At 39.3% G+C, this 26,890-nt stretch overlaps 1 protein-coding gene across 9 annotated transcripts in view; it reads right to left on the bottom strand.

The window, feature by feature from the left end:
* Positions 1-26,890, bottom strand: part of pbx3b (pre-B-cell leukemia homeobox 3b) — a 183,853-nt gene that overhangs the window by 32,772 nt on the left and 124,191 nt on the right. For 5 of the 9 annotated variants that reach the window (XM_061906850.1, XM_061906857.1, XM_061906851.1 and 2 more), the window contains exons 3-6: positions 14,413-14,654; positions 11,319-11,509; positions 6,366-6,501; positions 5,638-5,667 (exon numbers count right to left, since the gene is read on the bottom strand). In XM_061906850.1, the coding sequence (XP_061762834.1) occupies positions 5,638-5,667; positions 6,366-6,501; positions 11,319-11,509; positions 14,413-14,654 (599 nt within the window). The remainder of the gene's footprint in view (positions 1-5,637; positions 5,668-6,365; positions 6,502-11,318; positions 11,510-14,412; positions 14,655-26,890) is intronic. The other 4 variants (XM_061906852.1, XM_061906853.1, XM_061906858.1 and 1 more) reach the window with 1 other exon arrangement.

The raw sequence follows: 26,890 nt of genomic DNA, 5'->3' as shown, positions 1-26,890 counted from the left end.
CATTTCTATCCCGCACGTCTCGGTGCTCTAAATCTTTAATATCTAAGCAATTAAAATTAATGACCATTCAGGCGAGACCCACTGTCGGCAGCAGGGTTTCCTTGACATCAATTGTTTGATGGCTTTACCTAGAGGTTAAACTAACAAGCAATGTTTAATTGGAAGCAATGAAAGCCCTGGCCATCATCCCTTTTACTTAACCTGCATATAGTGGATCGTAACGACGTAATCGCCACACGTTTTTTTTTTTAGAAAGGTCAGGAAGTGAACATCACATCATTCGTACACGTCATTATCTTTACCTCATCCAAACATGCACGCCGAGAATGTGATGACAAATATACATTTTGAATAGTGAACCACCAAACGTAAACTTGCACTATTTCTAATTACAATGAAAGGACTGGTGAAGTGTGTACATAAAAAGCATGATAGAGGTGTGTAACGTACAATATGAGCAGATACATAGTCACATCACATCTATTTTTCTCATGACTACCAAGCTCTAGCATTTGCGGTTCTCCGGGTCGTCCTATAGCAGGGGTCGGGAACCTTTTTGGCTGAGAGAGCGAAGAATCCAAATATGTTAAAATGTATCTCCGTAAGAGCCATATAATATTTTTTTTAACACTGAACACAACTAAACATGTGCATTTTTAATTAAGACCAACATTTCTAGAGTTTAATAGCTCTCTTATTATTTGTATTAACATTGTTATTCTGAAGCTAACTGTGGAGGGGCCGTGGCCTGCGGGCCTGCAGCGAAACAGGGTGTGCCAGGACCGGCCTCGAAATCAGCGACCGGTGCGTAAATGGCCCACCTGGGCCTTGTTATCTAATCACCTGTCGCTCTGTTATAAGCAGCAGCCAGGAGGAGAGACGGGGTTTGGGGCTGTAGCCAGAGTGCGAAGGAGAACAAAAGAGAAAAAGACAATTGCTGGAAAGCAACGGAGAGACTTATTGAAAAATAAAAAATATCGCAACCCTGAAACAGGCTGTTGTGTATTGTTTTCCTGTCTTCTCTTCTCCGTATTGCTTTTGTGTTATTTTTCCTCCATCCATTAGTTCCAACTAGGCACACCTGCGACTACTCACTGCTCGGCTCTATTTAAGTCCACCACAGTCAGCTGCTCCTCGCCGGTTAATGACTCCTGTGCTTTCCATGCCCGCATGCTCAACTCGCATCCAACCAACTCGGTACGTTCCTTCTCCTTTCTTATCACCATTCCTTACTTCTGGTGTTTTTGTTCCCTAGTTCCCCAGTAAGCGAGAGAAGTTTTTGTCGAACCTGTTGCTGACCATAGAGAGTCCTCCTTCAGTTTAGTCCTCTTCCTTAGGCACACCTGCGACTACTCACTGCTCGGCTCTATTTAAGTCCACCACAGTCAGCTCCTCCTCGCCGGTTAAAGACTCCTGTGCTTTCCATGCCCGCATGCTCAACTCGCATCCAACCAACTCGGTACGTTCCTTCTCCTTTCTTATCACCATTCCTTACTTCTGGTGTTCTTGTTCCCTAGTTCCCCAGTAAGCGAGAGAAGTTTTTGTCCAACCTGTTGTCCTCCTTCTGTTTAGTCCTCTTCCATGGTGTGCGCTTTTGCCCCATCGCCTTGAGTTATCCTTTTGAACTTATTAAAGACAATCTTCTTTTGTGTTTCAACTCCGCCTCCCGTCTCTGCATCTCGGGATCCACTCCTTACTCAAGACACAACACAGGCTCTCATGTTGGTGCTTGGTGGTCTGAAGAACCCCCGGAAGGGCAAACCCTAAACTAATCAATAAATCACTTCTTACCCTGAATGCAACTTCTTGAACAAGTGCGGGAGAAAAAAAGGATGGATGGATTCAAATGCATGAGCATGTTTTATATTTTGCAAATTATTTGTAACACTTTGCTTACAAGTGGAATTATTCATTACTTATTGTACTAAGCAGTGTCAGCTCAGATTTATCCGAGAGCCAGATGCAGTCATCAAAGGAGCCACATCTGGCTCGCGAGCCATAGGTTCCCTACCCCTGTCCTATAGAATCGAGCAATATAAGGTGCGGATCATGACCTAATCTATAGAACTAATTCGCTTCCAATCTCGGAGAAGGCCATGCGTCCAGTCGACCGCAAAGTAAGGGCAGAGCGAGGGTGTTAACGCTGGAATACCTGACATCAGCAGCCTTAAAGCCAGTGATTGTGTAATGAGCATGTGGACTGTTTGCAAGAACACAACCGAGTTGCTAGACGTCGTGAAAGGTGCGAGCTGTGTTATACTCCCTTTCGATCGATAAAAAACGGTCAATGAAAATGAATGCTTGACTGGTCTATGAGCACAGTTTGGACGGCCTTGAGCTTTCAAAACATTTTAATTTTACTCTGAAAGACAAGCCATCAGTTATGAAGGATCCATAAATGATGAGTGATCCCTGCACTGGGATCTAAGTAGCGGACTTCAGATGAAGGAAGGGATTTATGGGTAATAACTGTTGTAATTAATTCCTTAAAATGTGGTTTCTGGGGCAGTCATGAACCCTAAAACAACCAGGCAAATGAAAATATCAAACATTTCATCCTTGCGAACAATAACGCGGGGGTGTTTCGTCAGCAATATTGTATCGAGCAAAGCTGCCGACGGATATTGGCATACCACTCACGATGGATGGTTTTTACTTGAGTAATTAACAACAGTTTGAGCTTCTGACAAAATTATTTAGCTGCGGACGGACTGTGACTGTGTAAAGCTGCGGCGGTGCGGGGACCAAATCACAATTGGGTAAACATCAGACGACTTGCTTATTAAAAAAGAGTTAAAGCATTAGAAAGAAGTCAATAACAATGTCTGCTTTGGCCTCTGTTTGTCAAGGAGTGTGCCACTAATGGGGCCTGCGATGAGTTCAAGTGCATTTTTAAAGGCACTCTAACTCTTGAGAGGAGAACTGCTTGGCAAGGCAGTAGGAAAACTGGGCAACGTTCCATTTGTGCCTGCATCTAAGGGACCTATTATGAATTTTGTCTGTTCTGACTTATAAATGTTGTCACAAAGTGAGATACTCTTGTTAAACAATGCCAAAGCGTCACATCATGAGGTTCATGCATTTTTCATGCAGTTTTGGATTGCCTCTGTTTGCGGGGTTTAGCATTCTAGCTACGTTGTGACGTCTTTGCAATGTGGAAGTTCTTATTTGGACTTTAAGTCAAACTCTTAGTATAAAAGGGAAGAGCTATAAGTAAACACCATTTTTTTAATCTAATCTTGGCATGCCCATACTCTAGTGCAGGGGTAGGGAACCCATGGCTCTAGAGCCAGATGTGGCTCTTTTGATGACTGCATCTGGCTCTCAGATAAATCTTAGCTGACATTGCTTAACACAATAAGTAATAATTAATTCCGCTGGTAATTACAGTGTTGAAAATAACGTTCAAAATATAAAACATTCCCAGGCATTTTAATCCATGCATCCGTTTTTCTAACGCACCCGTTCAAGAAGTCGCAGTAACGGTAAGAAGTATTTTATTTCCTATTGGCTAGTTTCAAAATAACAATGTTATTAGAAATTATAAGCGACTTATTCTACTCTAAAAATGTTGCTCTTACTTAAAAATGCACGCACTTTGTTGTATTCGGTGTTAAAAAATATGATATGGCTCTCACTAGAAATACATGTGAAAATATTCGGCTTTCATGGCTCTCTCTGCCAAAAAGGTTCCCGACCCCTGCTCTACTAACACCGACATGCAACATGAAGTGACTTAAATGCTGCTAAAATATTTTTTTTTAAAAAGCAGAGTCTGAAGTGTGCTTAATGTTGTGACCGGGTGAATCTTTTTTTTAGGTTTATGAAGCTCATTTTTAACCGTCTCTGGACAAAAATAGCAGTGGCGACCTCAACCTTGTACATTTTCAAAGGATAATTGTTAAACTTTTGGAAATTTTGGGGCGTGGTTACGTTTGCTATCTGGGACACCTTTGAAATCTTTCAGACAGACTCAAAAAACGGGTTATAAAACTGATTGTGGAGCAAAACTTTTTTGCAAAGTTTATAACAAAGCGTATCCAATACATCTTTTCCAGACCACACATAGTTTCAAACCAGGCCTGGGCAATTATTTTGATTCGGGGGCCAAATTTAGAGAAAACAATGTGTATAGTGGTGGGCGGCATAGCTCGGTTGGTAGAGTGGCCGTGCCAGCAACTTGAGGGTTGCAGGTTCGATTCCCGCTTGTGCCATCCTAGTTACTGCCGTTGTGTCCTTGGGCAAGACACTTTACCCACCTGCTCCCAGTGCCACCCACACTGGTTTAAATGTAACTTAGATATTGGGTGTCACTATGTAAAGCGCTTTGAGTCACTTGAGAAAAGCGCTATATAAATATAATTCACAATTCAAATAATTCACATATAGGGTCCGGTGTATCTATTTTTAGGAAAACTAATACAAAACCTCACAATAAAGTCTGATTGAATGCTAAAAATTTTATGACAGACCGCCTTGAAAACAGAATGGAATTTAATTTTTTTTCTATGAACGATAAAACTCTGAATATTGAGAACATATGAACGTCACACCCCCTCGCAATCGACATATTTTACAGTCAAGCCAAATGCAACAAAAATGCAACAAACACAGTGCAATATAAATGTGAAAGGTAAAAAAAAAAAACAATTACAATCTGATATATGTGATATATCTCTAAGCTTTAGAACTTTCTTGTAAAAATCTTTTACGTTTGTCCCTGACACCCGCCTTTCAGGCTGGCCGCTCTGGAAAAATCTCTATGGAAACGCTCTCCACCCACACTACTTGGTGCCTCATCTGACCTACTGTGACGTAAATTACCATAGTAACTAGTAGGCTTGTACGGTACCTGCCCGTCACACCTTAAGATTTTTTGTCAAAATAAAGCAAATAATGCATTTTTTTCTGGTACCCTTTATTTAGAAAAGTATCAACGTGCCGAAAAGTATCAAAATAATATTGGTATCAGGACAATACTAGTCAATAAAACATCATGCAGAAGCACAGATTCCAACTATTGAAATATGTTGTATAGTTCAAGACTTATGGTAATTTGAAAACATCACTGCACATCATAATGGCAGCTACCCATTCAAACTTAAAGATCTAAAAAAAAAATATTTGGGAATATCCAGCGGGCTGGATTAAAAAGCTTAACGGGCCGCATAATTTGTCCAAGTCTGTTTTAAATGTAAATTAAACTCATCACACTTTAAGCGTAACATGACTGGGCCTTGCCTCGGGGTGTAACTACAACAAAACTTGATGATTCAAAAACACCACATAACCTGCTGATGCCAAACAACAAACAAAAACAATGTAGCAAACAATAGTAAAATGTACACACAAATATGATGAAAACATTGGTGTGCTTGTATGAGCTGACCAAAATAGTCAATGGAACTGCTGTTTAAAGGTGGGATGTGAATTGGACTCTCTTAAAAATGTCAAGTATAATCAAGCTTATTAGTGATTTTTTTTTTTTATAGTAACATTAGCAGTCGATGTAGTTGTGTGGAGGAGGAGGAATAGGAAGAGGAGGGGGAATCTGTGCAGTGGAGTGGCTATTACATACATAAACAAAGGAGGTAACAAAGAAATGAAAACAGTGGATCAGGAGAAGTTATGACATACCTGAGATACTGTGATGGTGCTTCCCACCCCCTGAAGGCAAAAAAGAATGGGCTTTTACAGTATCTGACTCTTCATGACTACACTCAATATATCCCTCAACACTCCCCTCCCCACACAGAACAAAACACTGCAGATGAATCGTTACGGTATAGATTAATGCGTCTGTGATACTGTGCTTCATGAGGACGATATTACGTTTTTGCGTTGAGTAGTCAGTCGGAAAAATAGCATGGGAGATAGCTTTGGTAGAAAACTTGAGAGGTGGGGGGGGCTCGGGTGGTGCCTTCGGGTCTATCTATACCCAACAAGTACAGGAGGCTATGTATTAGCAGTTTCGAGCAAGGTCATCTTGTTTTGAAGCAATTTTCTTTCCCGAAAAATTGATGATTTCTTCACATTTTATGACCCGAGTGAGTGACAGGCTGGAGAGAGAGTGCAGGTGGTGGATGGGAATGAGCGGATGGCAGGGGGAGCAGGCGTTGGGGGCAGTTAAGGAAGGACAGCGTAGGGCTTTGATTGAGGCCAAGATGATGGTCCTCCCCTCCCTGTGGCCCTGCTCTGACTGACTGGGACCGGCCTTGACTGAAGCATCATTAGGCAGTCACAATGTCAAGGTTAGCTGAGGACGTGGCGTCTTGGTGGTGTAACCCACGGTAACGGTCCCCCTAGGCATCCCCCCTTCTCGACCCTTATTAGCCGGCGGCTACATTTCGATGAGTGCTACCCACCTGGGAAACTGTGATGCTGCACTTCTTGGCCAGCTCCTCTTTCGCCTCCTCGCTTGGGTAGGGGTTGCTGAGGTGCGAGTAGAAATACTCGTTCAAAATTTCCGTCGCCTGTTTGCTGAAGTTTCTCCTTTTCCGCCTGAGTGGGGAGCAAAACGAGAGAAAAGGCCGAGAGAGCCTATTAGCGGGACCCGGCATTAACTCATCCATTTGGATCACACAAATTGCACGATCAATCTTGCACATAAATGGTGAAAATGATGAGGAATGGGGTTCTGAGGCTCCGAGGAGCAGAATACCGTGTCCTGCTTCGAGTCTCGTCAAGACAAAGACGACCGGGCTCTAACTGACACACACAAACAAACGCACACAACCTCAAAATAACATACAATGTTAAATTTGGTCTGCTGGCCTCCAATTTCCAGTCCAAGCGTGTAATGTGCAGAGTTTAGTGCAGCGGATGGGTGGGCTTGGTGATGGAGCGCAAAAGCCCAGTCGGAGTGCATCTCGGTACATTATAGAAATCACGGCATGCACAGTTGAGCATTGTTCCTTAAGTGCCACAGCCCCAGGGATCTCCAGCAGAAACAAGCAAATCCTAACTGGATCAGGGTCCGCGTCCCTCCCAAGGGCACTACTTATCACGTTCTTGAGCATTTGCTTATTTTTTTTGCCGTGTTTACTGCGCCCGGCACAGGCAGTGGGCAGAAAATGTGCTTCCGCTCGGCTTATTAGGCCGGAACTTGTGTTGGGAGCGCCAGCAAAACGTAGCCCGACTGTTGGTGGTTAGGGTAACCCTTTACACGTTTTACACATGACATGGTCAGTTTGTTGTTTAGGGGTCATTTTTGACTCTGACCTTAGTTGTATACCACATACAAAAATATAAGAAAAATACGTTTTTATCATCTTAAGAATGCAGCCAAAGTTTGCCCAATTCTCTATCAGGGTAACACAAAATTACGAGTGGTTCTCAACCTTTTTTCAGTGATGTACCCCCTGTGAACATGTTTGTAATTCAAGTAGCCTCTAATCAGAGCAAAGCGTTTTTGGTTGAGAAAAAGAGATAAAGAAGTAAAATACAGCTCTATGTCATCAGTTTCTGATTTATTAAAATGTATAGCAGTGTAACATATTGCTCATTTGTAGTGGTCTTTCTTGAACTATTCGGGGGGAAAAAAACTATACAAAAATTACTAAAAACTTGTTGAAAATAAAGAAGTGATTCAATTATAAATAAAGATTTCTACACATAGAAGTAATCATCAACTTAAAGTGCCCTCTTTGGGGATTGTAATAGATGGATTCATGAACTTAATTATAAACATTTCTTCACAAAAAAAAAAATCTCTAACATCAATATTTATGGAACATGTCCACAAAAAATCTAGTGGTCAACAATGAATATTGCATTGTTGTATTTTTTTTCACAGTTTATGAACTTACATTCGTATTTTGTTGAAGTATGATTCAATATATATGTATATATATATATATATATATATATATATATATATATATATATATATATATATATATATATATATATACATACATATATATATATATATATATATATATATATATATATATATATATGTATGTATATATATATATATATATATATATATATATATATATATATATATATATATACATATGCTCAAAAGAGGAGAAAACAGGAAAAAAATGAAAATACAATTTTGAAACAGTTTATTTTCAATTTCGACTCTTTAAAATTCAACTGAAAAAAATTAAAAGAAAAACTAGCTAATTCGAATCTTTTTGAAAAATTTTTTAAAAACTTTTATGGAACATCATTAGTATTTTTTCCTGATTAAGATTAATTTTAGGTTAGAGTCAAATCTGCACTTTGTTAGAATATATAACAAATTGGACCGAGCTATATTTCTAACAAACACAAATCATTATTTCTTCGAGATTTTCCAGAACAAAAATTAAAAAAAAAATTCAAAAGACTTTGGAAAAAGATTTAAATTTGATTCTGCAGATTTTCTAGATTTGCCAGAATATTTTTTTAATTTTAATCACAATTAGTTTGAAGAATTATTTCACAAATATTCTTTGTCGAAAAAACAGAAGCTTAAATGAAGAATTAAATTAAAATGTATTTATTGTTCTTTACAATTAAAAAAAATGTTTGGAAATAAGAGGAAGGAATTTAAAAGATAAAAAGGTATATGTGTTTAAAAATCCTAAAATAATTTTTAAGGTTGTATTTTTTCTCTAAAATTTTCTTTCTGAAAGTTATAAGAAGCAAAGTAAAACAATAAATGAATTATTGTAAACAAGTGAAGACCAAGTCTTTAAAAATATTTTCTTGGATTTTCAAATTCTGTTTGAGTTTTGTCCCTCTTAGAATTAAAAATGTCGAGCAAAGCGAGACCAGCTTGCTAGTAAATAAATACAATTTAAAAAATAGAGGCAGCTCACTGGTAAGTGCTGCTATTTGAGCTATTTTTAGAACAGGCCAGCGGGCGACTCATCTGGTCCTTACGGGCGACCTGGTGCCCGCGGGCACTGCGTTGGTGACCCCTGATCTACAAGATTAATATAGTCTGATTATCTTTCTTCCCCTCCATTCATCTGCTTTATTTTGGATTTCATGTTACCATTGCATATATGTACTGTTGCATTTGAAAAATTGTATTGTTGATAATAGAGGTAATTGTTGTTATTATTCATTATAAATAGTGCTATTTCTATAGGTATTGCTCCATTTGTAATGTAATAATGCTCATTATCATTTTTATATTATTTATTTCACTTACTGCTTCTTTGCTATCACTTTTGCCATCATCATATTTGTAGATATCCTATTTGCTGATGTTGTTCTATTGTTGTTGTTGTTGTCTCTCTGTCTTATCCCCCTCTTGTCCCCATAAATACCTCCTTTGTCATCCTTTTTTTCTCTTTCTATCCCCCCGGCTGCACCAAATAATAACATAAATCCATTTAATAAAGTCAAATACAAATAAGGCAACAAGAGAAGTGTCCCACACCTTTGTAAAGTACATTCGTACAGCCGATATGGGCATCTACACCAACTATATTATTTGCCTGGGAAGCTCTCCCGTCCAAAGGCAAAACCTAGTAACTCACGTCTAGCTGATTTTGAGAAAATAAAGGAAAACCAATCTATCTTGATGCTGTCTTACAAAGATCTACAAAGTCATCAAACGTATAGATGTTTTCTTGAGCTTTCATTTTCTTGCCGATTGAGCCATGGATTGAATCTGCTCTCATGAACGTGTGCCCTTTCTCCAGATATTTTATCACAATCTCGGGTGGGCCCCATTCTGCGTTTGCACATCGGGCAAGAGCCGTGTACAGCGTCCCGTTTTTATTTTGACCTCCACAGTTATCTGCCCAAAAGAGTATGCAAGGGGAAGAATCAAGAACAATACATTTAATGAAGGTGCTTGCAACGACCTGGGCCAATCTTCCAAATATCCTTTCGTGTGATAATATCACATAATCAGGTTGACCGTCGGCCCCCATTCATGCAAATGTCTCATTAAAGACAAGAAGGCGACTGACAAAGAAGCTCTGATTGGTCCCTTGAGATACTAGGTTTATATGTTGTATCTAAGCGGTTATGTGGTAGTTGCTAGGTCCTGCCATGCGCGAAACAGCTTACTTACGGAACAAATTACAATATCGCATACACTAATGTGAAGCATATCACCTAGGACATGGGTGTCAAACTCTGGCCGGCGGGCCAAATCTGGCCCGCCGTGTAATTTAATTTGGCCCTTGAGGCAATATCAATTTAGCATTAGAGCTGGCCCGCCGGTGTTATACAGCGTCGATGCCGCTGTATAACACCGCATTCACCGCTAATACTCATACTTGCCAACCCTCCTAATTTTCCCGGTAGACTCCCGTAGTTCAGTGCCCCTCCCGAAAATCTCCTGGGGCAACCATTCTCCCGAATTTCTACCGATTTCCTTCTGGACAACTATATTGAGGGCGTGCATTTAAGGCACTGCCTTTAGCGTTCTCTACAACCTGTCGTCACGTCCACTTTTCCTCCATACTAACAGCGTGTCACATATTTGTGGCTTTTACACACAGACACACACAAGTGAATGCAATGCATACTTGGTCAACAGCCATACAGGTCACACTGTGGGTGACCGAATAAACAACTTTAACACTGTTACAAATATACGCCACACTGTGAACCCACACCAAACAAGAATGACAAACACATTTCAGGTGACCATCCGCACCGTAACACAACAGAACAAATACCCAGAACCCCTTGCAGCACTAACTCTTCCAGGAAACTTCCAGCAAACTGACCAATAATTAACGTTTTATTCATGCATTTTCTCTTGCTACTTCAAGGCTTGAATGTTTGGCTCATTCATTATTGTTATTTTATTTACAAATTTATTATTAGCCTGTGGAAATAATTTATATTTACCTCAGAAGATTGCAAATAGAAAAAAAGGCATTACATTTTTATTTAAATTTTATTTGAGATGCCATTGATATTTTTTCAAATTATTATTATTATCATTTGAAACTGGATTTTGCATGTCACTAAAGTTATATAAGCCTTGCTTGTTCAATATTTAATGCAAAACTTGTTTGGGTCCCTATTAAAAGGTTAATTTGTTCAACCTTGGCCCGCGGCTTTGTTCCGTTTAAAATTTTGGCCCACTCTTTATTTGAGTTTGACACCCCTGACCTAGGAACTCCGAAATTATTATCAGCGCAGTTTTGACCACAATTGAGTTACTGGGTTTTGCCTTTGGACGGGAGAGCTGGACAGGACCAAAAAAAAAAAAAGTTTGAGTTTCTAATAAACTCTCAGGAAAACACATCGACAAAGATAGAAAAACCTGCAACATAGTGTAAAAAGGACTTCACCCACTCATTTTGGCTATATGGGGCACAGATAATCCCTAAACTTGAGAAACTGACCTGGCATCAAGGAATCTGGAACGCAGGATCATGACAGCCTCACAGGTGCTCTGTTTCAGTTGCATTTGGATGGAGCTGAACTTACGGTGGATGATTCCCACCATGCGCTCGATCTCTTTGGGAGAGATGGGCCGCGTGCGAGACTGTTCCCGCAGCAGGTTCATCACATGGGTAGTGAATTCGTTACATGCCTGTCGAGTGGAAAGAGAGACAAAAGCAGCCAGAGTCAGTTTTGTAAAATGTCACCAGAGCGAGCTCTTCAGAACGGCAGAAAGCCCCTTTGACTGTTTCTACACAATTGCACACATTTTTCATGAAGAAGTTCATTATACGCGAGCTCTTCTTGTTAAAAGCCTCGACTGAGTGCTGTGTTTATATATTACTTTGACATAATAGGTGAAGTCATCTGTGAATATAAATGCCAATTTGCAATTTGGCCTGGCCCTAATGCAGAGGGAATTTAAACAGCTTTCCGTTAAATCAGTAGTTCATACATGATTAATTAGAATAACTCATTTATGTAGCGCACACTTTAGCTCATTACCCTGAGTAAAATTCGTTAGGTATTTACATTTAGATAATTAAAACCTGGAAATACCCCTAAGAAAGATGCATTCACTCTAGGCAAAGTGGTGCATGCCCCTGCAAACCCACCTGCACTCACAGAGAGTAAATTAGTCTAAATTACTTCTCTGGCTCGATTTTTTTTTTTTTTTTTTTTACTATAATGCCTCTGTGGTTAATAGCAGGTGAGAGCATCATACTTACAGTTTTTCACACTTCAAAAACTTAAGCATGTTTTTGTCCTTTTTGGTTTTGAAGATAAATAAAGATTAGTTACCCCAAAAGGATTAAACAGTTAATAAATAAACATTGGTGGTTTCAGAGGAAATGCGATGAATGGTGACTTGTCCAGGGTGTACGCCGCCCTCTGCCCGATTGTAGCTGAGATAGGCACTGTCACGCCAAATTTCTTCCCCATTACAAACCCCCCCCCCCCCATGTACTTCCGGGGTCATGATTAATACAGACGTTTTGTTAACGCTATATCATAAAAAAAAATAGAACAAATTAAAAAAAAACAATTTACAAACACAAGCTATGGGATGACGTAAGAGGAAACATAAGGAAATGTAAACCCAGAAGTAAATGTGTCATCCCATAGTTTGTGTTTGTAAATTTTTTTTTTTTTTTTTTGTAGTTTTTATACTACAATGTTAACAAAACCTCTGTATTTTTATAATATAGCGTTATATTTTTATAATATAGCGTTAACAAAACGTCTGTATTAATCATCACCCCTGAAGTAAATGGGGGGGAAGAAATTTGGTGTGACAGCACCAGCACCCCCCCTTGACCCCAAAGGGAATAAGCGGTAGAAATTGGATGGATGGATGGGGTTCAGAGGAAATTAAAGCTAAATAACAGACTGAAAAACACGTGTCCTTATTAGCGTTGTCCCGATGCCAATATGTTGATACCGGTACCGGTACCATAATTATTTTGATACTTTTCAGTACTTTTCTAAATAAAGTGAAGTGAGGTGAATTATATTTATATAGCGCTTTTCTCTAGTGACTCAACGCGCTTTTACATAGTGAAACCCAATATCTAAGTTACATTTAAACCAGTGTGGGTGGCACTGGGAGCAGGTGGATAAAGTGTCTTGCCCAAGGAAACAACGGCAGTGACTAGGATGGCGGAAGCGGGAATCGAACATGCAACCCTCAAGTTGCTGGCACGGCCACTCTACCAACCGAGCTATACCGCCCCATAAATAAAGGGGACTACATACATTTGCATTATTGGCTTTATTTTAACAAAAAATCTGAGGGTACATTAAACATGTGTTTCTTATTGCAAGTTTTTCCTTATTATAAAATAGAGAACATACAAGACAACTCGTCTTTTGGTAGTAAGTAAGCAAACAAAGGCTCCTAATTTAGCTGCTGACATATGCAGTAACATATTGTGTTGATATCTACTTATTTTCTCTCGTAACATGTTCTCTCTACACTTCTGTTTAAGTGTAATAATCATTTATTCTTCTGTTGTTTGATACATTACATTAGATTTGGATGATACCACAAATTTGGGTATCCACCCAATACCAAGTACCGTATTTCCTTGAATTGCCGCAGGGCATATAGTATGCGCCTGCCTTGAATTACTGCCGGGTCAAACTCGCTTTCCAAAAATATTAGCGCATGCTTAGTATTACCGCCTGTTCAAACTCGTGACAGCACGAGTGACACTTCCCCTGTCATCATTTTCAAAAGAAAGGAGGCTGATTTCAATACCGGTAATTCGAAATCACATAAACGGAAGAAAATTAAGAGCTATTCAGTAGGATTTAAGGTCCAAGCTTACATCACACTCAAATTTTTACTGCATACCTTTGGTAAGTGCCGGAGTGAGAAGAGGTTTTAAAATAATTAGCGCATGCTTAATTTTACCGCATGCCTTTGGCAAGCGCAGGAGTGAGAAGAGGTTTTAAATTAATAAGCGCCCCGGCGGCTATTCAAGGAAATACGATAGTTACATAGTCAAAGTCCTCATGAGTACAGGGACATATTTACTGAGTTTATAGACATTATATACATTTGAAAAAAAACGAAAGAAGACGTTGTGATGCCAAAAAAATATTGACGTAATCATAGTATTACACTATTGTACTCGGTATCATTACAGTGGACGTTAGCTGTAGATCCACCATTGGCGTTTGTTTACAATTTGTGGCGGACTGGTACTTTTAGAGGCGGTATAGTACAGAAAATGATTCATTAGTATTGCGGCACAACACTAATACCGATATACCATACAACCCGAGTACTTTTCAACACTTTTTAGCACGAAACAACATTATTTGTCTTTAGTATATCAATGAGAACATGTGTCCTATGCAGTGGACATTTTTGCAAAACAGAATCATAACAAAAGAGTCACACAGCAAATAAATGTCCCCTGCAGAGGACGCTGGAGTAGAAAGTACAAATCAGGTTGGAATGTTCTCAGAAAACTATTTTATTTTTTTACCCCACAGAAACAGATAACATCATCTTGATGCTTAGGGTGATCTGAAACCTCTTCTTACCTGTTCGTATTTCTCCAGCTCTGTGTGGTAGATCTGTCTGATCTGCGTGAGCTTAGCTCTGTAGTCGGAATGTTCAATAGAATTGTCAGCCGCCCCGCCCGAGGCGGCGGCTGCAGCTGCGGCGGCCGCGGACCCGCCACCTTTTTCCGGTCCCGCCACGCCCTCTGCCAGCAGCATGTTGTCTAAACGCATGAGCTGGGGGTCTGGTGGGTCCTCCTCCTGGGCACCTCGGATGCTGAGACCTGCGGCAGAAAGGACAAAGGAAGGGACTGTCAGAGGAGTGACATACTTTTCATTTGCGAGGTAACAACCCACCTAAATGACTAAAACTGAGCATTATTATTTGAACAACATTTTTACAAAATGCGACCTGATTAGACCTGACTGGTCTGTTGAGAACAATTAGAAGCAATGAGTCTGCGTTGTTTACGGTAGTGGGATGTTTTCCCTGCAGGTATGTAGTCGGCGCCTTCCGAGACTGTGCCGTGTTCCTGTCGCCCATGTCTAAGCCTGTTCTTTTATTTACTCACTGCAGTGCACACAGTGTACGGGGAGCTTGACATGACAGCAACATCCATAAACTGACAAATGCTCAATGGTGAAGTGGCACTCCTACTTTGTGAAAAGATCCTAAACAGAGAACTACACCTCCGGTGTCTTTGTTTTTGACATTGAACGGCAGGAACTTTGCAGTGCACCGTCTATTTAACCTCTTGTTCGCGATGAAGATCTGAATGTGCACCTCTGATTTTGCAGGATTTGTTATCACACTATGCGCCCAATTAATTATTTGTGAAACATTTACCATAATCATTTTTACTCATGACTTCACACCCTGGTTTTTTTTCTGTCTCACAAGCTTGTCAGTGAGTTTTAATCACCCAGCAGACACAATTCAGGCACACCTGGTTTTATCGTAAACACAAAATCTGGGGGGGCAGCACGGTGGAACAGGGGTTAATGCATGTGCCTGACAATACAAAGGTCCTGAGTTGTCCTGAGTTCAATCCCGGGCTAGGGATCTTTTTGTGTGGAGTTTGCATGTTCTCCGTTAAGACACTACGTGGGTTCCCTCCTGGTACTCCAGCTCCCTCCCACTTCCAAAATCATGCACCTGGGGATAGGTTGATTGGCAACACTAAATTGGTTTCTAGTGTGTGAATGTGAGTGTGAATGTTGTCTGTCTATCTGTGTTGGCCCTGTGATGAGCTGGCGACTTGTCCAGGGTGTACCGCGCCTTCTGTGCAAATGCAGCTGAGATAGGCTTCAGCCGCCAAGGGGACAAGCGGTAGAAAATTGATGGATGGATGGATAAAAAATCTGGGTCAGTATTACACCAAACATAAATACACCAACATTTTTGGGCTATAGAGTGCACCTATCTATAAGCCGCACCAGGCAAAAGTTTTTTTTATTTTTTTTTTATATACCTTCTGGGCACACAGGTGTACACTTTGAAACAAAAACTATTCACTCAAATTCTTGATTTAATTCACAAATGTAACAAACCCAGCAGGCAAAAGACATTGATACAACGTTGATTGTACAAACATGTCCTTTTAAAACTGACTTTGGAACAACGTTGCGAAAAAGTTGTATTTGTAAACATTGTCCACCGTTGGATCCACTTTGTTGGTTGTAAAATTACTAAATTTCACATATATATACATATATATATATATATATATATATATATATATATATATATATATATATATATATATATATATATATATACATATATATATATATATATATATATATATATATATATATATATATATGTATATATATATATATATATATATATATATATATATATATATATATTGAGTGGCTCCCTCAAGAAACAGTTCTGTAGAGATGAAATAGTCTTGTGATTTTTTCCCCACACACATATATATATATATATATATATATATATATATATATATATATATATATATATATATATGTATGTATACATATATATATATATATATATATATATGTATACATATATATATATACTGTGTATATATGTATAGATATATACATATATATATATATATATGTATACATATATATATATATATACTGTGTATATATCTATATACATATATATATATATATATATAAATATATATATATATATAGATATATACACAGTATATATATACATATACATATATATATATATATATATATATATATATATATATATATATATATATATTCATGTTTTACACTGATTATAATGGGGAACTCTCAAACTTTTTGGTCTGTGAACCATGTTTAAGAGTCAATTAAGTTTGTAAAAGGAAAATCCATTATATTAATGTTAGCATGTAAGGTAGCTAGTTTGCCAGCTAGTACTAGTCTTCCTGTGGGTTTATCAAAGTATAGGTATCAGTCCCGATTTTTAAATCATTTTAATTCAGAACGATAATAGTAATCGCAGGGAGTTTAACCCCGGCTATCATTAATAAGAAGTTATACCCCTGGGCGAGGCTAGTTTTATGGGCAGCATGACAAACTCATGAACCCCGAAAAATCAATAAATTAACCGTTGTATTCTATAAATAGCAAGATTCAAAATGCGGGTAAAAAGACCAGAAATTAGGGTACACTGTAAAAACTGAAATCCAAGTAAGATTAAATATCTCAAAAAATGGTGATATTTGCTTTTTTTCCGTCTGATAAGATAATTCTTCTCACTAAGATGATTTTATGTTAGTGTTTTACTTGTTTTAAGTGTTTTGGTCCTAAATGATCTCAGTGAGATATTACAGCTTGGGGCTGAGATTTCATGACCTATATTGAGTAAAACATGCTTGAAACTAAAATATCAACTGATGCAAAGGTGTGTCATCAACACTCACAAGTATGAAAGCACTTTTTTAAAGTAATAATTTCTTATTTCAAGCATGAAAAAAAAATCATGATGTCAAGATAATGCTTTACTTATTTAAGAATATTTTTCAACATATTGAGCAAAAATATCTATATTTTTTTTTCTACCAAGAAAAGTGCACTTGTTATTAGTGAGAATAAACTTATTTTAAGGTATTTTGGGGTTCATTGAGGTTAGCTAATTTTACTTGTTTTGGAAAGTCTTGAAAAGCCAAATTTTCTTGTTCTATTGGCGGATAATTTTGTTTAATTCAAATAAAATACCCCTATTTTATTTATTTTTTTCCTTTATTTTGAACACTGACTTCTTCCAGTGTATATACCGAATCAAATGTGACTCTATGGGCAGTAAATACTGTGTGTCCACTCAAATGTTCTTCCGACCAGAGTTTTTTTTCAATTCAATAATCCCTCTCGCAATTCAGAGATGTTTAACAGCTCATTACAGCGACATTAAGACATGGCTAGCCTCTGGAATCTAAATAAGAAGATTAGTTGCTCCACTGTGTCAGCCGGTAGTCGTGCAACTACAGACTGATCTGACCGACTGACCGACCTTGCCCACCACTCAGAGAAGTCAGCACGAGACGGAAACATTTTACATTTTTCTAAGGTAATCAAAAACAGGAGACGTCGTATGTATCCACCCCTTTGATGTATTGCTGAGCTGCAGTGTCAGTGAGAAATGTGCCTCTATTTATGGATTGGCTGGCTTTGAGTCTTTGAGGTGTAATGGTGTGAAAGGAGTGGATGAATGTGGCTATTTGTGTTGGAGACATTGAGATGCTGGACAGGGCTCCATCAGGCTTGCACGGCCAAACCAACCATGTGGACAACATGCCGGCTGCTCCAGTAATCATTGTCCACATCACGCTGCATCTGCACAACTCTCACACCCAAATAATATCTCATGGTTTGTGGCAGGTTCTACGGTATACCGGTATTAGTATAGTACTACGATACTAATGAATAAATGGGTTGTACTTGTATAGCGCTTTTCTACCTTCAGGGTACTCAAAGCGCTTTGACACTACTTCCACATTTACCCATTCACACACTGATGGAGGGAGCTGCCATGCAAGGCGCCAACCAGCACCCACCAGGAGCAAGGGTGAAGTGTCTTGCTCAGGACACAACGGACGTGACGAGGTTGGTACTAGGTGGGAATTGAACCAGGGACGCTCGGGTTGCACACGGCCACTCTTCCACTGCGCCACGCCGTCCATAATCATATTCGGTATGTTCCGCCTCGGAAAAGTACCGGTCCCTGCGCCCCTGTCGTCGTCCCGTTGAGTCATTGCTGGTTTAGAGGCAGACGAGCATGTTCGGTAGCGCACAATCACTGAGTACTTCCTCGCAGACACAGTGTGTGGACAAAAAAGGGAGAACTGTCACGCCTGTAAGTTTATGTTTTGGTTTTGGTCAGGTTATGTTTAGTTTTTTGGACATTTAAGTTCCCAGAATCCCATGCAGCCCTAATTCTTCCGGGCTCCTATATACACCCCCCCCCCCCCCCCCCCCCCCCTTGCATTACAGGCCTGCGATGCAAAAAATAAAAAGACAAGATTTTTTTTGTTAATTGCTTTTGGGGGCCCTAAGCAAGCGCTTAGTTCGCTTATGCCTATACAAAGTACAAAGTTGATTGCGGAAAAGAGGAGAGGAACCCACATAGCTTGTATGACACCATGTCATACAATACAAAATCAGCACAACATATCAACCAACCAAAAAATAAATAAGCAAAAGAAACAATTAATAATTAAAAAAAACTTCATATAACTATTGTTGTTAGCAATACATTATATTGTGTCGTTTGTACACAACACTTAATCTCAGAAAATGTGTTTTTCTATTTAAAATATCAGTAAAAATTGTCCAACCACCAATTCAACTGCATTCACCTTATTTCAGTTGGAGACGTTAACTTGAGTATTTTGAGTTAAGACCTCCATTATGGAAGCAATTAACGTTGTGGGTTTAGGTAATACTTGTCACGCCTGTAAGTTTATGTTTTGGTTTTGGTCAGGTTATGTTCGGTTTTTTGGACATTTAAGTTCTGTCTTGGCATTTCCTGGTTTGTTTTCGTCTCCATGCCAACTCATTACTTTTCACCTGTCATGTCACGTCCCTGTTCTCAGCCTCACATGTTTTCACTAATCATCACAGCTACTTAAGTCACTCGTTTTCTTCTCTGCTTTCTGGGATCTTCACACTCGCACACACGCTACCCATGCTGCACCTCCTTCATGCCCTCCTCCATAGTTCCATGCCGTGTAAGTTTTTGTATTTATGCCATTGTGCTAGTTTTGTTTATAGTTCATTATTATTCATGCCAATCGAGCAAGTGTTTTTGTTTAATGTTTGTAGTTTGCAGCATTTGTGCTAGTCTTTTGTTTGTTCATAGCCAAGTGTCTGTACCTCCTTGTGAGCGCCCTTAGTTTGATTATTTTTGATTATAGTGTTTGAATAAACAACCATGTACTCACGTCCACGCCGCACTCGTGCTGATTCTCATCTGCATCAAAGAAACAATCCACGTCCAAGCCTTGTTGTGACAAGAACGGACGCATTTGGCTTAAAAACTAAATATAAAGGTGAAGTTATAACACTGACGCCCTCAGGAAGACGTGCATTAAGACAGTCGGCATTGTTTTTGTCACGACGGGGTGGGGGTGGCAGCTTGCTGAGGGGTCGTTCTCCCAGGAAGGCAGACGGACTACTTGGGACATGGCGTGTAGGTAAAAACATGATTTAATCTTGACTAAAAAAAGGTACAAACAAAAGGCAAAAACAACTTGGGACATGAAACATGAACTAAACCATCCATCCATCCATGTTCTACCGCTTATTCCCTTTTGGGGTCGCGGGGGGGCGCTGGCGCCTATCTCAGCTACAATCGGGCGGAAGGCGGGGTACACCCTAGACAAGTCGCCACCTCATCACAGGGCCAACACAGATAGACAGACAACATTCACACTCACATTCACACACTAGGGCCAATTTAGTGTTGCCAATCAACCTATCCCCAGGTGCATGTCTTTGGAAGTGGGAGGAAGCCGGAGTACCCGGAGGGAACCCACGCATTCACGGGGAGAACATGCAAACTCCACACAGAAAGATCCCGAGCCTGGGATTGAACCCAGGACTGCAGGACCTTCGTATTGTGAGGCAGACGCACTAACCCCTCTGCCACCGTGAAGCCCTGAACTAAACCAGTGGTTCTCAAATGGGGGTACGCGTACTCCTGGGGGTACTTGAAGGTATGCCAAGGGGTACGTGAGATTTAAAAAAAAATATTCTAAAGATAGCAACTATTAAAAAATCCTTTAGAAATATATATATTGAATAATACTTCAAGAAAATATGAATGTAAGTTCATAAACTGTGAAAAGAAATGCAACAATGCAATATTCAGTGTTGACAGCTAGAATTTTTGTGGACATGTTCCAAAAATACTGTTGTTAAAGTTTTCTTTTTTTGTGAAGAAATGTTTAGAATTAAGTTGATGAATCCAGATGGATCTCTATTACAATCCCCAAAGAGGGCACTTTAATTTGATGATTACTTCTATGTGTAGAAATCTTTATTTATAATTGATTCACTTGTTTATTTTTCCAACAAATTTGTAATTTTTATATCTCTTTTTCCAAATTTTTCAAGAAAGACCACTACAAATGAGCAATATTTTGCACCGTTATACAATTTAGTAAATCAGAAACTGATGATATAGTGCTGTATTTTACTTCTTTATCTCTTTTTTTCAGCCAAAAAGGCTTTGCTCTGATTAGGAGTTACTTGAATCAAAAAAATGTTCAGAGGGGGTACTTCACTGAAAAAAGGTTGAGAACCACTGAACTAAACAACGCAATAAACGGCGGTTTGAATAACAAAAAAACTTACTTGACATTGCATAAAACAAGCAAAACTTACAGTACTGAAGCAAGAACAGAGCATTAAACGAACACAATGACGCCAGGGCGACTGACTGGCAAAGACAAGCTCAAATGCTGTCTCTGATTAGTGCTCGGGAAGCAGGTGAGCGGGCGAGAACTAATCCGAGACAGGTGGACACAATGAGTAACCGAGGAAACCAGACAAGGGAGTGGAAAAAAACAGGAACTTAAAGAGTCCCAAGGTCAACAGAACATAGCCAAACAAGACATGTTATAAAAGACATGACAGTTTTTTAGCTACTTCTAAATCACTAATCCTCACCTCTATGGTGACAAATAAAGTATGTTTCTTACAAGTATCATCCCTGCAGGACGAGTAATAGTAAAACATTTCACTACACACGGTAGCTGAACGGCGTCAAAAAGTAAACAAACGCCACTGGTGGATTTACACCAGACATCCACTGTAATGATACCAAGTACAAGAGCGTATCTAGGAGATACTACTATTATTTCATTGATACTTTTTGGCATCACAACATCCTCTTTTGTTTTATTTAATTCATATTATGTTTATAAACTTTAGAAAAATGTCCCTGGACACATGAGGACTTTGAATATGACCAATGTATGATCCTGTAACGACTTGGAATCGGATTGATACCCAAATTCGTGGTATCATCCAAAACTAATGTAAAGTATCAAACAAGAGAAGAATAAACATAACTTTTAACAGAAGTGCATATAGAACATGTTAAACGAGAAAATAAGCAGATATTAACAGTAGATGAACAAGTAGATTAAAAAATAACTTTCTATCCTTTTGTCATTTATAATGTTGACAAAACAGTACCAAAATGTACGGAAATAACTTTGGTATCGGGACTACACTAGTGTGTGGGGGTTGTTACAGGTTGTTTACACACAAAAATGGCACAGACTTCAAATGTTGATGTATTTCGAAATTGCTCTCGTAGCTGGTTATTTGTCTGCCACTAAGGCTTTTATTTTCTTAATACAGTATTTACTCACTCTTAGATTCAGAGTGTACTTTTCCTCTATACTGCTATAGGCACGTTTTTCATCTCAGGTACATTAAAGGCCTACTGAAATGAGATTTTCTTATTCAAACGGGGATAGCAGGTCCATTCTATGTGTCATACTTGATCATTTCGCGATATTGCCATATTTTTGCTGAAAGGATTTAGTAGAGAACATCGACGATAAAGTTTGCAACTTTTGGTCGCTAATAAAAAAGCCTTGCCTTCACCGGAAGTAGCAGACAATGTGAGCGTGACGTCACAGGTGGGAGGGCTCCTCACATCCTCACATTGTTTATAATGTGAGCCTCCAGCGACAATTTCCCCATTATTTTAAGCGAGGATGAAAGATTTGTTGATGAGGAAAGTTAGAGTGAAGCCCAAAAAAATAAAAAATAAATAAATAAAATAAAAGGCGGCGGCAGTGGGACCGTTTCAGATGTAATTAGACACATTTACTAGGATAAATCTGGACGATCCCTTATCTGCTTATTGTTTTAATAATGTTTTAGTGAGATTGTAAAGTCACACCTCAAAGTGGGATGTGAGAAGTGTATCTGAGAGAGGCCGAGGACCCAAGATCACAGCTGCCTTTTTGAGCTGCAGGAGGAAGTCCCATAATCCACTGAAGTCTCCGGTAAGAGCCGACTTAATATCACAATTTTACCAATTAAAAAACGTGCTGGTTGACGTAGAGAAACATGTTCGCTTGACCGCTCTGTGCTAAAGCTTCACAACAAACAAAGAAACACGGGCTGTGTCTCGGTGCTAAAGGCAGCTGCAATCCACCGCTTTCCACCAACAGCATTGTTCTTCATGGTCTCCATTATTAAATGAACAAATTGCAAAAGATTCAGTAAAACAGATGTCCAAACTACTGTGTAATTATGCGATGAAAAGAGACGACTTTTAGCTGTGTGTGTGTGCAGCGCTTATATTTCCCAACAGCCCGTGACGTAACGCGTACACGTCATCATTATGCGACGTTTTCAAGAAAAAACTCCCGAGAAATTTAAAATTGTAATTTAGTAAACTAAAAAGGCCGTATTGGCATGTGTTGCAATGTTAATATTTCATCATTGATATATAAACTGTCAGACTGCGTGGTCGGTAGTAGTGGGTTTCCACTACAAACCCAGTTGTCACTTTTACTCCACTCACTCTGTATCCGGGGAAAACTGCATCTGAGGGAACTTCCAGGGCTTTTCAACTAAATGGGCACAAATCACTGGTTTTATTCCAACTAAATAATCACCAGGCATAAAGACCTGCTTGTCTCTCAGCATATATTGCCACAAAGTTACCCTGTGTAATAACACGGCCGTTCACAGCGAGGGGAAACAGAGTGCGCCGTTGATAAGTGACACGTAATCCTTTTAGTCCGCTGACATGCGGAGTGGTCGTGACATTTTTATCATACATGTCCATTTCTATTTGGGAAATCAGCAGGATGAAAAAAAAAAATGATTACTTGGCTACACCGTTCAGCCGACGGCCCCCGCAAGAGTCCACCAGGGTGTGTTTGAGCCACAAGGAGATACGGCAGGTCATTCATAACGTGCACGTTTGGAGTGGTGAATTGTCTGTCTCCTGCTTGAAAAGCATTGGTGGGGAAAAAAAAAAAAACGGCAAAAAAAATAAATACAATAGTAACTATCTTAAAGGCCTACTGAAACCCACTACTACTGACCACGCAGTCTGATAGTTTATATATCAATGATGAAATATTAACATTGCAACACATGCCAATACGGCCTTTTTAGTTTACTAAATTGCAATTTGAAATTTCCCGGGAGTTTTTTCTTGAAAACGTCGCGTAATGATGACGTGTACGCGTGACGTCACGGGCTGTTAGGAAATATGAGCGCTGCACACACACACAGCTAAAAGTCGTCTGCTTTTTTCGCATAATTACACAGTATTTTGGAGCTCTGTGTTGCTGAATCTTTTGCAATTTGTTCAATTTATATTGGAGGAGTCAAAGTAGAAAGATGGAGTTGGGAAGCTTTAGCCTTTATCCACACAAACACACGGTGATTCCTTGTTTAAAATTCCTGGAGGTGAAACTTTACTATGGATCAGAGCGCGGTCAAGCGAACATGGATCCCGACCGAATGTCAACCAGCAGGTTTCGGTGAGAAAATTGTGGTAAAAGGTCGCCTCTTACGGGAGAGCAACTGAGCTTGGCCCGTCCATAAAGGTGCCGTCGACTTCGCTGAGACATTGGCGTCAAGACAGCCATGGACAAACCCTTCCGACTATCAGGTACTGTTAAACTCACTAAAACACTAGCAACACAATAGAAAGATAAGGGATTTCCCAGAATAATCCTAGTAAATGTGTCTAAAAACATCTGAATTTTTAATTTGTTTTTTTGTTTTTATTTTCTAGTCCTTCGCTATCAATATACTCAAACACGAATCTTTCATCCTTGCTCAAATTAATGGGGAAAATGTCGTTTCCTCGGTCCGAATAACACTTTTTGTTGGAGGCTCCCATTAGAAACAATGTGAATATGTGAGGAGCCATCAACATGTGATGTCATTGTCTGCTACTTCCGGTAAAGGCAGGGCTTTTCTGTTAGCGACTTAAAGTTTCTAACTTTATTGTGGATGTTCTCTACTAAATCCTTTCAGCAAAAATATGGCAATATCGCGAAATGATAAAGTATGACACATAGAATGGACCTGCTATCCCCGTTGAAATAAGAAAATCTCATTTCAGTAGGCCTTTAACGGCATAATTACACAGTATTTTGGAGATCTGTGTTGCTGAATTTTTTGCAATTTGTTCAATTAATATTGGAGAAGTCAAAGTAGAAAGATGGAGTTGGGAAGCTTTAGCCTTTAGCCACACAAACACACAGTGATTCCTTGTTTAAAATTCCTGGCGGTAAAACTTTACTATGGATCAGAGCGCGGTCAAGCGAACATGGATCCCGACCGGATGTCGACCATCAGGTTTCGGTGAGAAAATTGTGGTGAAAGGTCGCCTCTTACCGGAGATCAACTGAGCTTGGCCCGTCCGTAAAGGTGTCGTCGACTTCGCTGAGACATTGGCGTCAAGACAGCAGTGGACAAACCCTTCCGACTATCAGGTACTGTTAAACTCACTAAAACACTAGCAACAAAATAGAAAGATAAGGGATTTCCCAGAAATATCCTAGTAAATGTGTCTAAAAACATCTGAATGTGTCCAAAAACATCTGAATTTTTAATTTGTTTTTTTGTTTTTGTTTTCTAGTCCTTCGCTATCAATATACTCAAACACAAATCTTTCATCCTCGCTCAAATTAATGGGGAAATTGTCGTTTCCTCGGTCCGAATAGCTCTTTTTGTTGGAGGCTCCCATTAGAAACAATGTGAATATGTGAGGAGCCATCAACATGCGATGTCATCGTCTGCTACTTCCGGTAAAGGCAGGGCTTTTCTGTTAGCGACCAAAAGTTTCTAACTTTATTGTGGACGTTATCTACTAAATCCTTTCAGCAAAAATATGGCAATATCGCGAAATGATCAAGTATGACACATAGAATGGACCTGCTATCCCCGTTTGAATAAGAAAATCTCCTTTCAGTAAGCCTTTAACGGCATAATTACACAGTATTTTGGAGATCTGTGTTGCTGAATTTTTTGCAATTTGTTCAATTAATATTGGAGGAGTCACAGTAGAAAGATGGAGTTGGGAAGCTTTAGCCTTTAGCCACACGAACACACAGTGATTCCTTGTTTAAAATTCCTGGCGGTAAAACTTTACTATGGATCAGAGCGCGGTCAAGCGAACATGGATCCCGACCGAATGTCAACCAGCAGGTTTCGGTGAGAAAATTGTGGTAAAAAGTCGCCTCTTACCGGAGATCAACTCAGCTTGGCCCGTCCATAAAGGTGCCGTCGACTTCGCTGAGACAATGGCGTCAAGACAGCCGTGGACAAACCCTTCCAACTATCAGGTACTATTTACCTCACTAAAACACTAGCAACACAATAGAAAGATAAGGGATTTCCCAGAAATATCCTAGTAAATGTGTCTAAAAACATCTGAATCGGTCCCAAAGCAATCGCGTTTTTTTTTAACTCGTTTTTTTTTTTGTTTTGTTTTTTGTAGTCCGTCGCTATCAATATCCTCAAACACGAATCTTTCATCCTCGTTCAAATTAATGGGGAAATTGTCGTTTTCTCGGTCCAAATAGCTGTTTTTGTTGGAGGCTCCCATTAGAAACAATGTGAATATGTGACGAGCCATCAACATGTGATGTCATCGTCTGCGACTTCCGGTAAAGGCAGGGCTTTTCTGTTAGCACCGAAAGTTGCAAACTTTATTGTGGATGTTCTCTACTAAATCCTTTCAGCAAAAATATGGCAATATCGCGAAATGATCAAGTATGACACATAGAATGGACCCGCTATCCCCGTTTAAATAAGAAAATCTCATTCCAGTAGGCCTTTAAAATAACAGTGCAATGTGTCTGTGTTGGGGAAGCTTAAGATTGCGGAGTCTCGGCTCAGCATCATCACCCAGCTCTCGCCAAATAGGCTTGAGCCAGATAATATCTTTAATTTACTGTGTGGTTGACAAATCTGTATAGTAACTTGCAAAGCCACAGTCAAATTCAACCTCGGAAATGCTGCTTGCCTGCTCAAATCTTTATCCCCT

This window comes from Nerophis ophidion, linkage group LG07, assembly GCF_033978795.1.
Source record: "Nerophis ophidion isolate RoL-2023_Sa linkage group LG07, RoL_Noph_v1.0, whole genome shotgun sequence".
In the NCBI taxonomy this organism is placed as follows: Eukaryota; Metazoa; Chordata; class Actinopteri; order Syngnathiformes; family Syngnathidae; genus Nerophis; species Nerophis ophidion.
The sequence above is the reverse complement of the archived record's forward strand: the minus strand, read 5'-3'. Positions and strand labels throughout refer to the sequence as shown.